This window comes from Pelophylax lessonae (genome assembly GCF_965119305.1).
Source record: "Pelophylax lessonae genome assembly, chromosome: 3".
NCBI classification, from domain to species: domain Eukaryota; kingdom Metazoa; phylum Chordata; class Amphibia; order Anura; family Ranidae; genus Pelophylax; species Pelophylax lessonae.
The window spans coordinates 144,900,372-144,918,457 of record NC_138770.1 but is presented as its reverse complement, the minus strand read 5'-3'; the positions used below and the strand labels follow the sequence as shown (position 1 = coordinate 144,918,457).

Below are 18,086 nucleotides of genomic sequence, written 5' to 3'. Positions count from 1 at the left end.
ACCATGTCCATCCCTTTATGACTTCAGTGTACCCATCTTCTGATGGCTCCTTCCAGCAGGATAATGCACCATGTCACAAAGCTCAAATCATCTCAACACTGGTTTCTTGAACATCACAATGATTTCACTGTACTCCAATAGCCTCCACATTCACCAGATCTCAATCCAGTAGAGCACCTTTGGGATGTGGTGGAAGGGGAGATTTGCATCACAGATGTGCACCCGACAAATCTGCAGCAAATGTGTGATGCTATCATGTCAATATGGACCAAAATCTCTGAGGAATGTTTCCAACACCTTGTTGAATCTATGTCATGAATAATTAAGGCAGCTCTAAAGTCAAAAAGAGTGTCCAAGCCGGTACTTGCAAGGTGTACTGAATAGAAGTGGCCCATGAGTGTGTGTGTGTGTGTGTGTGTGTACAGTATCTCACCAAAGTGAGTACATTCCTCACATTTTTGTAAATATTTTATTATATCTTTGCATGTGACAACACTGAAGAAATTACACTGCTACAATGTAAAGTAGCGAGTGTACAGCTTGTATAACCACTGCCAACAAAAGTGAGTACACCCCTAAGTAGTAATGTCCAAATTAGCCATTTTCCCTACCTGGTGTCACGTGACTCGTTAGTGTTACAAGGTCTCATGTGTGAACAAGGAGCAGGTGTGTTAAATGTGGTGTTATTGCTCTCACTCTCATACTGGTCACTGGAAGTTCAACATGGCACCTCTTGGCAAAGAACTCTGAGGATTTAAAAAAAAATTGTGTGAGTTCTGCCAGCATTGCTGCAGTGGCTGAAAGGGTGGGGGGGGGGGGGGGTCAGTCTGTCAGTGCTCAGACCATACGCCACACACTGCATCAAATTGGTCTGCATTGCTGTTGTCCCAGAAAGAAGCCTCTTCTAAAGATTATGCACAAGAAAGCCCGCAAACAGTTTGCTGAAGACAAGCAGACTAAGGACGTGGATTACTGGAACCATGTCCTGTGGTCTGATAAGACTAAGATAAACTTATTTAGTTCAGATGGTGTCAAGCGTGTGTGGCAGCAACCAGGTGAGGAGTACAAAGACAGTCAAGCATGGTGGTGGGAGTGTCATGATCTGGGGCTGCATGAGTGCTGCTGGCACTGGGAGCTACAGTTCCTTGAGGGCACCATGAATGCCAACATGTACTGTGACATACTGAAGCAGAGCATGATCCCCTCCCTTTGAAGACCTGACTGAAGCTAAGTATTCCAACATAACGACCCCAAACACACCTCCAAGGCGATGACTGCCTTGCTAAAGAAGCTGAGGGTAAAGGCGATGGACTGGCCAAGCATGTCCCCAAACCTAAACCCTATTGAGCATCTGTGGGGCATCATCAAATGGAAGGTGGAGTAGCTCAAGGTCTCAAACATCCACCAGCTCTGTGATGTCATCATGGAGGAGTGGAAGAGGACACCAGTGGCAACCTGTGAAGCTCTGGTGAACTCCATGCCCAAGAGGGTTAAGGCAGTGCTGGAAAATAATGGTGGCCACACAAAATATTGACACTTTGGGCCCAATTTGGACATTTTCTCTTAGGGGTGTACTCACATTTGTTTCCATTCCATCGGGAGACCCATGCGAGCCACGGAATGCGGCGGGAGGGGGGGGACGTCCCCTCCAGCTCCTTGTAATGACAGCCAATCGGCTTCTCAGCCGCATCGGTTGTCATTACAAGACAGCCAACCGTCAGCTATGGAGGCCAGTACCGGGGTGATGCCTCTAGCTGCAGGAATCACTCTGGTACATGCACTTTCCCGAAATATTGGCAATATCTGTAACCTCAAGGGCCAATTCCGATCTATCGGTGAAAGTGCATATTGGCCCCCGATATATATCGGCATTGCCGATAATCGATTGATCCCTACTGTGTATGTGTATATATATCTACTGTGTATGTATGTATGTATATATATATATATATATATATATATATATATATATATATGTATGTGTATATATGTATATATATTACAAAGTGTTATAACATACAGTCTATGAACTGAGTTGTATAAATGCGTTGAGCTACTGAAATTGTTACAAACAGTTGATTTTTGTGAGAGTGGTGTCTCTTCTTATGTTGGTCTTTCTCAAAGCTGAAACCATGTTGAGTCACTGGATAACCATGCTGTTAATTTGTTGTGTCCACAAATCTACCCAGTCACACATACAAGGTGTCTTCATACTCCACATTTATGGGACCTGGAAGTCCTTGTAAATATTGGTTAGTTTGTCTTTGGTTGCAGGATTTGTGGGTATTCCAGAAACCCATTGTTCGGATACTACAAGGGCCTTGACTTTAAATAACGGTCTACACTTTGTAGACTAAATTGTTCCAGTTGAGAACAACAGAATGTCTTACGGTGGTAAAGTCAAACTTGAATGAAGATATGGTCTCTGCTTATTTGGAACATGTTTTAGACCGTCCAAATTTAAAAAATTATCGAATGTATATTATTTTTTTTAATAAAAAGTTCTGAAAAGGTGCAGGAATTAGGTCTTATGAGCGGGTAAAGGTACATAAATTAGGGCTGATCAGAGAGTTGAAGGTACATAAATTGAGGCTGATGTGCTGGGATAGGGTGCAGGAATTGGCGCTGATATGCGGTGTGAAGGTGCGTGAATTGGGCTGACCTCAGATGTAAGCAGCCATGAATTGGGGTTATTCCAAGGTGTGAAAATGTCAGAATGCAGGCTGATTTGAAAGGTGTAGGAATTGAGGTATGTCTGAGTGTTGAAGATGCATGAATTGAGGCTAATATCAGGTGTGAACATGCTTGAATTGGGGTTTATCAGAGGTATGAAGATGCCTGAATTGGAGGTGATCTGCGGTGGGAAAGAGCAGGATTTCAGGCTGATTAGAAGGGTGAAGGTGCATGAATTGGGGTGGAAGGTGTGGGATTTTGGGCTGATTAGAGATGTGAAATTACATGAAATGGGGCTGATTTGTGGGTAGATAGTGCAGAAATTTGTACTAAGACAGGTGAAGGTTCGTGAATTGGGGCCAATCAGAGGGTCGAAGGTGCAATAATATGAGCTTGTCTGAGGTAGGAAGGTGCATGAATTGGGGCTGATCTGCAGAGTGAAGGCACATTAATTGGGGCTGACCTGCTGGCTGAAGGTGCATGAATTGGGAGTGTTTTGAGATGTAAAGTTGCAGGAATTGAGGCTGATCTGAGGTGTGAAGTAGCATGAATTGTGACCAATAGAAGTGTTGAAGTGCAAGAAATTGGGGCTGATCTGTGATGTGAAGGTGGATGACTTGGACTGATCTCAGGTGTAAACGGGTATGAATTGGAGCTTATGTGAGGTTTTAATTGCAGGAATATGGGCTGATCTAAAGTGTGAAAATTCCAGAATGTGGGCTGATCTGAAATGTGAAGGTGCATGAATTGAGGCTTATTTGAGCATTGAATGGGAGTAGTATGGGGTGTGAAGGTTCATACATTGGTTGTGCTGAAGGTGCATGAATAGTGCTTGTAAATTGTCACTTAATAAAGTCTAAACCTTTTTTACTTAAATGCTTTCTCTGCATTACCTGTCATATATAATTTTTCTTTAATAACCGAGTATGTCATTTTCATTTGGTAAAGTGCTTTAAATTCAAAATTAAATGTTAAAGGCAAACTAAGTTTTGAAGTACTTTTTGAACGCCATTTCTCAAGTCCCTAAAAGTACTGAGAATTTTCAAATGTTTGTACAGAAATCTACTAATATATGGCCTGCCTAAAACAGTTACATGTTGCATTTTTAAAAGAACGAAAAAGATGTAGTGGAAAGAAAACAAAATTACATCACTTATGAGGAAAAACAGACACGGAGGATAAAAAATAATGCCTACAAGGTGCTTCAATTTTAGTCTTGCTTTCATATAAAGAAAAAGATTGTGAATGAGTCAGAATCCCAAATAAAAGATGCTTATGTGCACATATCTGTAATTTCTCTAAGCCTCATCTGCCAGCGATGGTATGTAATTTGGTAAATGGCATGGAGGTACAATAAATTAGAGTGGATCATAGTGTTTTCAATAAACAGCCTGATATTTTCAAGAAAGGGATTTAATTTGGAGCCGCTCTGCAATTTCCTATCTTGTTGGAAAGTATCCAAAGTGGTGCCACTGCTTTCCTTTTCACTCGCATTTAGGTATATTATGTCTATGGGCGCTGGTGATCTAGTAACACAATAAGAGCTGTTCTCAGGAAAACGTCAGCCTGTTTATGGCCACTCTAATACAGACTGAATTAACCGTTTATGTACATAGCTTAAATTAATTCTGCCCTCAAATTCTTTAATATCTCAATTTTAAAGTGCTGTCTAGGTATAGGTAGCACAAGGAGCCTGCTACTGCCTTCTGTGGTCCATCTTAGATTGCTCACTTTGCAATGGAGACTTTGGCCTAGGACATAAGCTTTGCCTTCTGTAGTGCACCAAGAGTGTTTTATTGGTCAGCTAAGCACTTTTTCTAGTAAGGAACTTGCAGGTAGACAGGGTTAGTGCTACAGAAGGCAAAGCTTTGGCTTAGGACCACCTGTAGGCTCCTTGCTTAACCACTTAAGGACCGCCCCATGTACATTTCCTGCGGCAGGGCGGCCCTTAATCGCAAAATCAAGTACCTGTACGCAGTTTTGTAAAATGGGTGCGCTCCCGCTGTGATTGAACATGGGGGGAGCAAATCAGCAGGTCCAGCGGCCGTGATGACCGCCGGCCACCCACAGTCATTCAAGAGTATGACAGAACGGCCAACTGCCTATGTAAACAAGGCAGACTGCTGTTCTGTCAGACAGGAAGAGACAGATCTTGTGTTCCTACTAACAAGGAACACAGATCTCTCCCTTTCTGCAGTCAGTCCATTCCCCCTACAGTTAGAAAGCATTAACTAGAAGCACACTTAACCCTTTGATCGCCCCTAATGTTAACCCCTTCCCTGTGTCATGGACATGCAATAGTGTCTGGCAGCTTACCTTCTCCTTCATGTCTGCATTAGAGGCCAGACTCTCCTTCTGGCTGCCTTTTTATCATCTCTCCTCCCTGTTTGGCTCCACCCCAGGCCATTCCAGGAAGTCTATATTAACCAGCGCACTGCAGGTCTGCTTTGCTGTTCAACAGTGTTTGTTAGTTTGTGTTCCTGTCTGCCGTGTGCTTCTTCTACCTTTTTGTGTACCAACTTTGGCTCGTCTCTGACCACTCCTGTTGGCCTGTCCCTTGGTTACCCTCGTCTGCCTGTTGTCCGGACCTCGGCTTACCCATCACTATCCCTTGTGTCCTGAGTGGCTGCTTCCCCTCTATCCCTGCGAAACGTGACCCGGGGGACCCCAGGGGCCACGACCTGGGCCCAGCTGCAGCCAAGTCCATCCTCACCACTAGAGGCTCTGGTGAACACCTGCTGGGTCTTAGACTCCGCGCCCTGGGGAATCTTGGGCTACTGGGTTTACTACCTTTCGGTGCACCCCTGCCTCCAACAGGGTGCAGTTGTCACCTGGCCACAGGTGACCTGACACCCTGCCAGTACCTTTTGTACAATACTAGTGCATTTTTTTTAGCACTGATCACTGTATTGGTGTCACTGGTCCCCAAAAAGTGTCACTTAGTGTCAGATTTGTCCGCTGCAATGTCGCAGTCCATAAATCTATCCCATAGTTTTTTTTTTTTTTACCAGAATACAAATTGGCCTAAACTGAAATGTGATTTTTTTTTTTTCTTATTAGATATGTTTTTATAGCAGAAAGTAAAACATATTATTTTTTATTTTTTTCAAAATTTTTGGGTTTTTTTGTTTTGTAGTGCAAAAAATAAAAACCAAAGACAACCAAAAGACAGCTCTATTTGTGGGAGAAAAAGGACATCAATTTTATTTAGGTACTACGTTGCACAACCACGCAATTGTCAGTTAAAGCAACGATGTGCCGCAACGCAGTGCCGTAACGCAAAAAATGGCCTGGTCATTAAGGGGGTAAAACATTCCAGAGCTGAAGTGGTTAAAGGCCTTGTAAACTTTCCGACCTGCATCTTTTGTTTTTCACCTGCACAAGTTGTTCATTGACCACATACTGAAGTTTGATAGTGTCATTTATTGCTCTATACATGCTACCTATAGTAGAGGAAATCTTTAGATTCCTTTGTCAGCTATTTTTGTTTGCGTTCAAACATGAGGCATGCCATATATCATTGCACAGGCTAATGTGCAAGCTCTGTAGTCTGAGTACTAGCATTACCTATGAGAAAACTATATATATATATATATATATATATATATATATATATATATATATATATATATATATATATATATATATATATATATATATATTATATATATATATCCCACTCTCATTTTGGATATTATGTGTTTTTTACCTAGTTAAGATAACAAAAACATTTGAAAGTGTTCAATGAATTTTAATATAGGTGAATTGCTGACCAACAAAGCACTTTTTTTGCACAGGGGGAAGGGAAAGGATGTTGCTCTTTCCACCTTACAGTTTTATGTGCTACACTGAGCTGCAGAGAGCAAGATTTTAGTGCCTCTGCTGTAAATTATGAGGATGAATGCCTCCACTGTGCCTGTAGATACAGGTCATTAAGGGCTTGTTTTACAGCTCATTTACCACTTTTTAGGATTATGTAAATGTTTGATTGGCTACAGTTACACGTTACTGAAAACCTATTCTTCAGAAAGTGCTTCACATTAAAAGTACTATGAGGCAAATCTATACCCATATCCTTTCTACAAACTTCTGAGCACCTTAAAATACATTCAGTCAAGAAATTCATATAGCTTTTAAACATGTAGCAACCTTTTTAATTTCATCCAAATATTTTGTTTTCTTTGCAGGCAATATACAAGATGGTGTCATCTGTGATGAAAATGCCAGAAGACGAATCTACACCAGAGAAGAGAACAGACAAAATCTTTAAGCAGATGGACACAAATAATGATGGTATGATGTGCACATCCTATTCTGAATTCAAACCAAAATTATAGTGCTGTTCCAAAGGAATGGAGGCAATGATTCCAGATTTATACTGACATTTCTGTAGTGCAGGTTTACAAAATGGAAGAATCTGGTTGTTATAACTAAGGTGACAAACTTTCTTTCCTCAGGTCTAAAGATATGCAGTAAGGTCTGTATTTGGACACGGGCACAATTTTCATCCTTTTGGCAGTGTATGCCACCAGAAACAAATGGTAAATGGTAACAAATGGTAAAATGGAACAGTCCAAATTAATTTGAAGTGCAGACTTTCAGCTTTAATTCAAGGGGTTGAACATAAATATCAAGTACAAATTTTAGGAACTGCATCCCCCATTTTTAGCAGCTCAAATGTAATTGAACGAATGAATATAATCATAAATGTTCATTTTTAATATTTTGTTGAGAATTCTTTACTGGCAATGACTGCATTAAGTCTTGAACCCATGGACATTACCAAAAACTGGGTTTCTTCTATTCTGATGCTTTGCCAGGCTCTAACTGCAGCTGCCTTCAGTTGCTCTTTGTGGGTCTTTCTGCCTTTAGTTTTGGCCTCAGCAGGTGAAATGCATGAACAATTGGGTTGAGATCAGGTGATTGATTCAGCCATTGCATTGAATTTTCCACTTCTTTTCCGTCAAAAGCTCCTGGGTTAATTTTACAGCATGTTTTAGATAATTGTTCATCTGTGCTATGAAGCAGCGTCCAATCAACTTTGCTGCATTTGGCTGAATCTGGGCTCAAAATAACTCAACACACAGCCATTTATGTCTAAACCGCTGGCAACACAAGTGAGTACACCCCTAAGTGAAAATGCCCAAATTGGACCCAATTAGCCATTTTACCTCCCCAGTATTATGTGACTGGTTAGTGTTACAAGGTCTCAGGTGTGAATGGGGAGCAGGTGTGTTAAATTTGGTGTGATCACTCTCTCATACTGGTCACTGGAAGTTCAACATGGCACCTCAAGGCAAAGAATTGTTGCACTACATAAAGATGGCCTAGGCTATAAGAAGGTTGCCAAGACCCTAAAACTGAGCTGCAGAGCGATGGCCAAGACCATACAGCAGTTTAACAGGACAGGTTCCACTCAGAACAGGCATCTCCATGGTCGACCAAAGAAGTTGAGTGCACATGCTCAGCGTCATATCCAGAGGTTGTCTTTGTGAAATAGACGTATGAGTGCTGCCAGCATTGCTGCAGAGGATGAATGGGGTGGGGGGGTCAGCCTGTCAGTGCTCAGACCATACGCCACACACTGCATCAAATTGGTCTGCATTGCTGTCATCCCAGAAAGAAGCCTCTTCTAAAGATGATGCACAAGAAAGCCCGCAAACTGTTTGCTGAAGACAGGCAGACTAAGGACATGGATTACTGGAACCATGTCCTGTGGTCTGATGAGACCAAGATAAACGTATTTGGTTCAGATGGTCTCAAGCATGTGTGGCGGCAACCAGGTGAGAAGTACAAAGGCAAGTGTGGTATTGCCTTCAGTCAAGCATGGTGGTGGGAGTGTCATGGTCTGGGGCTGCATGTATGCTGCCGATACTGGGAAGCTACAGTTCATTGAGGGAACCATGCATGCCAACATGTACTGTGACATACTGAAGCAGAGCATGATCCCCTCCCTTCGGAGACTGGGCCACAGGGCAGTATTACAACATAAGAACCCCAAAAACACCTCCAAGGTGACCACTGCCTTGCTAAAGAAGCTGAGGGTAAAAGTGATGGACTGGCCAAGCATGTCTGCAGACCTAAACCCTATTGAGCATTTGTGGGGCATCCTCAAATATAAGGTGGAGGAGCGCAAGGTCTCTAACATCCACCAGCTCCATAATGTCATGGAGGAGTGGAAGAGGACTCCAGTGGCAACTTGTGAAGCTCTGGTGAACTCCATGCCCAAGAGGGTTAAGACAGTGCTGGAAAATAATGGTGGCCACACAAAATATTGACACTTTGGGCCCAATTTGGACATTTTCACTTAGGGATGTACTCACTTTTGTTGCCAGCGGTTTTGACATTAATGGCTGTATGTTGAGTTATTTTGAGAGGACAGCAAATTTACACTGTTATACAAGCCGTACACTCAATACTTTACATTTTAGCAAAGTGTCATTTCTTCAGTGTTGTCACATGAAAAGATATAATATATTTACAAAAATGCGAGGGGTGTACTCACTTTTGTGAGATACTGTATCTCTAAACACTGCAGAATTCCTCTGGCTGCTTTTGTTTCATCATCAAAAAACACCAATGACCCAGTGCCACTGGAAGCAATGCATGCCCATGCCATAACACTGCCTCCACCATGTTATACAGATGATGTTGTGTGCTTTGGATCATGAGCTATTCCAAGCCTTCGCCACACTTTGTTCTTTCCGTCATTCTGGTACAGGGTAATCTTAGTTTCATCCGTCCAAAGAATGCTTTTCCAGAACTGGTCTGGTATTTTTAGATGTTTTTTTGCCAAGTCTAATATGGCTTTTCAGGCTTATGAATGGTTTACACCTTGTGGTGAACTCTGTATTTGTTCTCGTGATGTCTTCTCTTGATTGTAGACTTTGACAATGATTCACCTGGTTACCTCCTGGAGAGTGTCCTTCACTTGTCTGGATGTTGTGAATGGGTTTTTCTTTACCATAGAGAGGATCCTGTGATCATCCACCAGTGTTGTCTTCCATGGACGAACAGGCCTTCTTATGTTGCTGAGCTCACCGATGCGTTCTTCTTTCCTCAGAATGTACCAAACTGTTGATTTGGCCACTCTTAATGTTGCTGCTATCTCTCTAATAGATTTGTTTCTTTTTGAAGCCTTACCTGACCTTGGCCTGTTTCACTTGCATGGACAGCTCCTTTGAATGCATGATGTAGGTTCACAGCAATAGATTCCAAATGCAAATATAACACTTAGAATCAACTACAGCCTTTTACCTGCTTAATTGATTAAGCAATAATAAAAATGTAGCCCACACCTGGCCATGAAAAGGCTTTTGATTTAATTGTCCAATTACTTTGGGTCCATTGAAAAAGGGGGGTGGCTATTTGGTTTAATTCCTAAACCCTTCCTCCAATTTGGATGTATATACCCTCAAATTAAACCTGAGAGTGTGCAGTTTCAGCCCATATCATCATATACAGTTGTGTTCAAAATTATTCAACCCCCACTGAAATTGATTGTTTTGGCCAGTTTGACATTGATTTTGATCATTCAGTCATCCTGCTTACAATTAAATCAAAGAGGCACTTGTAGGTCAGACAAATATAACATAACATTTATAATGAAATAACCACAAATGTCTTTTCTGTGCTCACATCATTATCAGTTTTATTCAACCCCCAAGTGACATTCAATCTTAGTGCTTACTACAACATCCTTTTACAGTTATAACAGCTTTTAAACGTGAAGCATAGCTTGACACAAGTGTCTTGCAGCGATCTACGGGTATCTTCGCCCATTCGTCATGGGCAAAAGCCTCCAGTTCAGTCACATTCTTAGGCTTGTGCACTGCAACTGCTTTCTTTAAGTCCCACCAGAGGTTCTCAATCGGATTTAAGTCTGGTGACTGTGATGGCCACTCCAAAATGTTCCAGCCTTCAATTTGCAACCATGCTCTAGTGGACTTGGAGGTATGCTTGGGATCATTGTCCTGTTGAAAGGTCCAACGTCTCCCAAGCCTCAGGTTTGTGACGGACTGCATCACATTGTCATCCAATATCTCCTGGTACTGAAGAGAATTAATGGTACCTTGCACACGCTGAAGCTTCCCTGTACCTGCAGAAGCAAAACAGTCCCAAAGCATGATTGACCCCCCGCCATGCTTCACAGTAGGCAAGGTGTTCTTTTCTTCATAGGCCTTGTTCTTCCTCCTCCAAACATAGCGTTGATCCATGGGCCCAAACAGTTCTAATTTTGTTTTATCAGTCCACAGAACACTATCCCAAAACTTCTGTGGTTTGTCCACATGACTTTTGGCATACTGCAGTCGACTCTTCTTATTCTTTGGAGACAGCAAGGGGGTGCGCCTGGGAGTTCTGGCATGGAGGCCTTCATTACGCAGTGTGCGCCGTATTGTCTGAGCAGAAACTTCAGTACCCACATCTGACAAATCTTTTCTCAGTTCCTCAGCAGTCACACAGGGACTTTTCTCCACTCTACGATTCAGGTAGCGCACAGCAGTCAAGTCAGCATCTTCTTTCTGCCACGACCAGGTAGCGTTTTAACAGTGCCCTTTGCCTTGAATTTGCGAATGATGCTTCCTATGGTGTCTCTTGGTATGTTTAACATCTTTGCAATCTTCTTATAGCCATTGCCCTTCCTGTGAAGAGTAATGACCTCTTCTCTTGTCTTCCTGGACCATTCTCTTGACTTCACCATGTTTGTAACCACACCAGTAAATGTCTAGAAGGAGCTGAGTATCACAGTAATTTTAAAGCTGCCTAATTGGTGCTTATTGGGCTTTATTGCTGCTCCCTGACATCCACAGGTGTTTTCAATACCTGATTGAAAACACTTCAATGAACCTCTGTTCTTCAGAGTGGTAGTCTTTAAGGGGTTGAATAATAATTGTGTCAATGAAGAATTCACAAAAGAAACATTTACTACTGTATTACAAAACCAATTGATGTCATTTTAGTTGCATATGGTTCTTTAAGAAGTCCTTGTAGGATTTCATTCTGAATACAATTACAAATGTACACTAAATTCCCTAAAACCCTTTACAGCATTGGGGGTTGAATAATTTTGAACACAACTGTAGTTATAGCTTGAATATGTTTTGGTAAATACCTGAAGAAAAAAGAAAAAAAAAAACTAAAATTGTGCCTGTGTCCAAATATTCATGGACCTAACTGTACATCAGCAATGAGAGTTGTAGGTTATAGTCCCTCAGTTGCTGGGTGGTAGAAGTTCCTTCTTGTCCCAGCTGACTCTTTTATAACCTCTTTCTTGTGTATTGTATATTTCATCCATTTCTCTCCTTTTCATGGTTTTAATGGCTGAATGGACCGGAAGGGAAGTAAAAGGAAGGTAAGTATACACTGTGGAGGGGAGGGCTGTTAACCACTTTACCACCGGAGGATTTTGCTGTCTTACGTCCAGGCCACTTTTTGCGATTCGACGCTGTGCGCCTTTAACTGACAATTGCGCGGTCGTGCGACGCCGTACCCAAACGAAATTTAAGTCCTTTTTTCCCCACAAATAGAGCTTTCTTTTGGTGGTATTTGATCACCTGTGCGATTTTTACTTTTTGCGCTATAAACAAAAAAAGAGCGTTTATTTTGAAAAAATAACAATATTTTTAACATTTTTTATATGAAATTCCCCCCATTTTTTTTTTAATTTTTGGCCAATTTGTTTTCTGCTACATATGTTTGGTAAAAAAAATCACGATAAGCGTATTTTGATTGGTTTGCGCAAAAGTTATTGCGTTTACTAACTAAGGGAAAGATTTCTGTCATTTTTGGTGTTTTTTTTTTTTTTTTTAACGAGTAATGGCGGCGATCTGCGATTTTTTTTTTTGCGTGACTGCGACATTGCGGTGGACAGATCGGACCCTTGACTGACATTTTTGACACTTTTGGGGGTACCAGTGACATTACTGCAGTAATCACTGCTATATATATATATGCACTGTTACTGTAAAAATGACACTGGCAGTGAAGGGGTTAATTTTATTGGAGAGGGAGGGGTTAATGTATGCCTGGTGCTTACTGACGTGTGGGGGGGGAGGTGACTGAGTGACAGAAGGACAGATCGGATGTTCAGCTATGCTGAACACTCCGATCTGTCAGTCCCTGTCACTTAGGAGATCCGCCCGCTCTGTTTACACAGGCGGGCGGATCTCCTCACTCGATTCCCCGACGATCGGGGCAGAGCAGCGGCGATCGCCGCCGCTCCTCCCCTGGCCCGACTCCCGCTGTGAATGAAAACAGCGGGAGCGCGCCTCCGCCGGCGCGCGAGCGCCGCCTACAGGGGGAGGAGTCCAGCGACGTAGGTCTACGTCGCTGGACGGGAACGAGCCACTGTGCCGCAGTAGCAGCACAGTGGCTGGGGGTAAAGTGGTTAAGGAAAAAAAATTTGGTTTGCTCTGTATTGACAAAGCACAGGTTTACTCTGAAGGTAGAGTCCCGGAAGCAGCCTCAATGTTTGCAATGACAGGTTTTCTTTTTCCTTACTAAGTGGCTGCAGCCCTTCTTTTTTTTCTTTTAAACACAACAGAGTACTTTTATCTAGGCTTAGGCTAAAGTTTAGAGTTTGGTGGTCAACTTTCTTAATATGGTGGACGAAGACAGCATGCACACAATACCTTAATAAAAGAAAGAAGAGCCCAATTAAATTAAACCAAATATCAATTGTGGCATAAAGCTTTAGGTTTCAACAGACCTTCAGTGCTTCAGGCGTTTGTGGTTATAATTCCCAGTATAAAGAACAGAGAACCCAACCAGTTCTTGCCTTTTTTGACAACAGTAGCAGTTTCCCAATCATTTACACATTGGAGCTAATTGTTGGTGATTGGCCATGTATATTTTGCTCAGTTCTAGACAGTACAGTACATTTAGTGCCTATGAAATCAGCCACATTGAACATCAGCTGCCCTTCAGCTTTGTGATGCATTTTAAAAGGCAGCTCAAAAGAGGCTTGTTAGTCATGTTCCAGGAACGCTGCAAGCGACGTTCCAGTTACTTTACTAGAGAAATTAGAGTTGCAATTACAAACATCTACAGCAGAAGTGGCTTCCTGTAATTATATTTTTTGCCATTTTATCTTCTTTGGATCTTCATAAGCATGTTGCCATAGAAATAGGCTATTATTTGTAAGATAATGACATGTCATTTTGGCGAGGACCCGACACTGCAGCTCTTGACATATATTAAAGAAAAAGGTACTGGCTGTATGACAGCTGTAATAGGAGTGTTCTTTATATAGGGCTGTTCTTTTGTGAATCCTTTCACTGACAATAAACCCATAAAACATAACATAAAGGGGTCTGTTGTTAAAGGTTTTTATCCAAGATTCACACAAAGTTCACACATTTTTCCACATGAATCAAAACTGAAAAATGACTGAATCTTGGGTAAACAAAATTTACAAGGAGACCCCAATAAGTAAAAAAAAAAAAAAGCTTAATTAAGAATAATTTTTTGTTTTATGCTGTGCCCACAGTATTGTCCTTATCTCTTCCTATCACTAGTTTATCTAAAAAATAAATAAAGCAAAACAAAGATAAAGGCGACCACGGATGGCGTGATTTTCTTTCCTGCAGCCAGGGGGGTTGCAGGAAAGAAAATCGCTTGAGTCATTAAGTGTTATGGGGCAATGGGGGAATCCTTACCACGGAGCTTATGTTCTCCTGGGGAGGGGGGTCGCAAGGAGAACCCACAGTGATTATTGCTAGCGGGGTGTGGGTTGCAAGGAGAATGCACAGTGATTATTGCCGGGGGGGGGTGTGGTTGGGATGGCGCAGGGAGAACACACAAAGATTATTACTAGCGGCTATAGCAGTTGATGGATCGGCTTTGGTATAATCAATAATTCAAATCTCGGCCAGTCCCTTCTGAACGTGCTGAGATTTGAACCGTACATGGCCAGCTTTAGTGTAGGATTATAAAGGGCAGTCTAGAGAGCACCAATCCCATGACTGAAAAGGAACCCTCACCTTTGAACCAAAGGAACTTTTTTATTTTTATTTATGTTTATTCTCTGCTCAGTTTTTTTTCTGCCTAGTCAGAAGTAAGGACCTAGTTCCTTGCTGGGATGTCTGGTCCTGGCAATTTTTTTTCTTTTTGAATAGAACTTTTTTGTCCTGGTTTTTCTACAATCAACTGCAGGACTGGGCGACGGGCTGTATAATCTAGATCCAGTGGTCACCCCAGTCTGGCCAGCGAGCGCACTCAGACCTCAGCTCCGCTCTAGGTCGGCTGCGACATAGCCCCACTAAACGGGGGCTGGCCTGCAAGTTAAATGCCTCACGAGGATCGCATTCGACCGGGTCTCAGCCCGAGTCGCAGCGTTCCTCCTGGCTGACAGCCCCCCATTTCGATGGCCAGGTCTGCTGTCTGGAGCGGTGCCCACCTGGTTCCTGATATGGTGAGTAGCTGTCCCCCTCCCCCTGGAGGGTTTTGGGGTGGATGTGGGCCTTTCCTTGGGATGGTCGGACCCCTGAGTTCCCCTCCTTCCCATCAGACACCCCTTTCATCTGTCCCCCATCCTACCCCCCCCCACCTCCACATATGCTGGGGCTGTTTGGGTGCTCTGGTCCACCTCCTGGGTTGGGGGCAGGGTGCTATGCTGGCAATGGGAGCCAGGGGGGTGCACCGCTGCTGACCAGACAATCAGCTGTGTGGGGGGGGGGGTTGTACCTGTTTGACCCCGTCCTGCCTGGGCCTGTCCTTATAGCCTAGGGATCCCTCCTGGGTCCCTGGAGGACTTGTGGTGCCTCTTGGTGCCACCATTTTGCTTTAGCCTGTGTATCTATGCACGGCAGCCATGTTTGTGTAGTGCGGCGGAAATTTTGCGGTGGTTTGCCATTGAACATAGCGGAGGCCATGACAGTGGAGCATAGTAGGTGGCGATTTTGGCGGTGGGAGCCCCTCCTCATCTCCTCATCCCCTGGTGCTGACTCCAAGATCTATTCACTTCCCGATCGCCACACTTGGATTGCATATTATCCTGGTGGCTGCAGGTGCCTGTTGCTGAAGGATAGGAGGTTTATCGAAGTCGGTGATTCCTAAGCTGTTAACAAGCTTGGAAATCTACTTCTAGGAAGATCTACCATCGTACGTGGAAGACGTACATTACATGGTGTGAGTTTCTTGAAGTTCATCCTCGCTCCTTCTCGTGGCTCGGTTCTTGACCTTCCTTCAATGGGGGGTTTAACACAAATTGGCCTTGAGTTCCATCAAGGGCCAGGTGTCGGCTTTGCCGGTCTTCTTCCAACGACCCTTGGCCACACACTCCCGGGTGCGTACCTTTCTTCAGGGTGTTTGACATTTGGCTCCTCCAGTGCGGTCTCCGTTGCCACCTTGGGACCTCAATTTGGTGCTTTCGGTCCTCCCAAAGCCTCCCTTTGAGAATGTTTGGGAGATTCCCTTGCTTACATTGTCTCAGAAGGTGGCTTTTTTGGTGCCTATTTCCTCTGCGTGCAGGGTGTCGGAACTGGTGGCGTTATCCTGTTGGTCACCTTACCTGGTGATTCACTGATATGAGGCGCTTCGCCCCTGTCCATCATTCCACCAAAGGTTATCTCTGATTTTCATTTTTATGAAGACATTGTGTTGCCTTCCCAGTGTCCTAGGCCTAAATATCCAAAGGAAATTGCCTTGCATGCCTTGGATGTGGCCTGGGCAATTAGGGTGTACTTGGCAGCTAAGGAGTCTTTAAGGAAGTCAGACTCACTATTTGTGCTCACGGGTGGGCCTTGAAAAGGGTTGTCTGCTTCCTCTGCGACCATTTCCTATTCAGTTGGAGGCAATTTACCCATTACTTTTTTCACCATTTAAAGACTGGCTATGGGCTTTTTTTATTGTTGATATCATCCCTTTTGGTACCTCCATCCTTTTTGCTCTTGGATTCCTAGTATTTGGGGAAACGGTTCCATATTATAAGGTGTACACCCTGATTTGGAATATTTGTATGATTTCCCCAAACATCTAACTATCAAATAAGAATATATAAGAGGCTAATCAGTGGAATGTGAGAGAGAGTCAATGGGGCCCTTTTTTAATGTGCTAACCTAGACAACCTTGTCTGTGTGGTATACATGTGGTGTCTGGGTGGAATATTTTACACTGAATTTTGTAATTAGATTTTTTTCAATTAATAAACTTGTTTGCATCTTACACCATTGATGGTTCTCCTTTAACAACTACTTTTTCTGGGTACCCCCTTGTGGTTTCCCCGGGTTTTTTGTTTTACGTAGACAGTTATTCAGGCCTATTTCATCATGGGTCAGGTTCCTCCTTTCCGTCAAGGCTCACACTACTCGGGTGCTTAATGCCTCCTGGGCCTTCCATCATCTGGCGTCAATGACGCAGGTTTGCAAGGCAGCCATCTGGTCATCAGTGCACACTTTCGCTCCTTTTGCCCTGTTGGCTACTGTTTAGCCTTGGGAATTTTTTTGCTTTTACCACCCCTCATGTTTAAAACTGCTTTGAGTCGTCCCAATGGTTATACAGATCAGGAGCTGTGTCCGTCAATGAGCAAAAGAGAAAATGGGATTTTTCACCATAAAGTCCATTTCTCTGATGTTCTTTGACAGACACAGCACCCACCCCTCTGTGGAGTTGTAATTTTTCTGGCACTGTAACTAAATTGAGTACCTATAGCAAAGAGAGGGAGTATACCCCCCTGGGACTGCCTATAGGCATAGCCAGATTCTTTATCTGCCTAGTGTCCTACCTCCTGTAGGGGGCAGCATAGATACACAGGCTAAAGCAAAATGGCCTCACCAAATTCTATGTCCATGTGATTTTCTAGTCCTAAGTCTTCTATCTTCTTCCATACACAAAAGGCATGGTCCTTCTTTGTCATGTGGGCAGTGTTAGGTTTCTCTTGGAGACTTCCTATTGGCTTTTCAGCAGTGGGGTTCTCTTATGATTCAGAAAGGAGCCTACAGTGATGATGCCAGTAAGAGGGTACCAGCTGGCAAAGGTGCATGTGCTGCTGGATTACCGGTCCACCACACCTGGAAACTGCATCAGTGAGGGACATGGAATTGGGGGCAAGTATAAAATTGCTTTAGAAGAGAAAGGGAAAAAAAGCTGAATGGGTGAAAGAAGGGTGGGGAGAGGGTTTTTTTTTTTTTGTCCAGAGATGGCTTTAAAGTCGACCGTAAGCAATAAGGTAATTAAAAATATCTTCCTTACCGCCGGCGTCTGCACTGCAAATGATGGCATCACGATTTTTCTGGAAAGATCCCAGGGAATAACGATTTTAGCTCAAACCTCACAAGATGACAAGCTCAGTACAAGAGCATTTTCTACCAAGATTTGGAATTCTCTTCCTGGGATTTTTGAAAGGAGGGCTGATGTGATGCACTAAAAAGCAAAAAACATATACAATGAGGGGAAAAAAGTATTCAATCCTCTGC

At 43.1% G+C, this 18,086-nt stretch overlaps 1 protein-coding gene across 2 annotated transcripts in view; it reads left to right on the top strand.

Annotated features, from left to right (window-relative positions):
• The window catches only part of HPCAL1 (hippocalcin like 1), a 342,211-nt gene that overhangs the window by 317,476 nt on the left and 6,649 nt on the right, over positions 1 to 18,086 (top strand). For both annotated transcript variants that reach the window (XM_082249028.1, XM_082249027.1), the window contains exon 5: positions 6,861 to 6,966. In XM_082249028.1, coding sequence (XP_082105154.1) covers positions 6,861 to 6,966 — 106 coding nt within the window. The remainder of the gene's footprint in view (positions 1 to 6,860; positions 6,967 to 18,086) is intronic.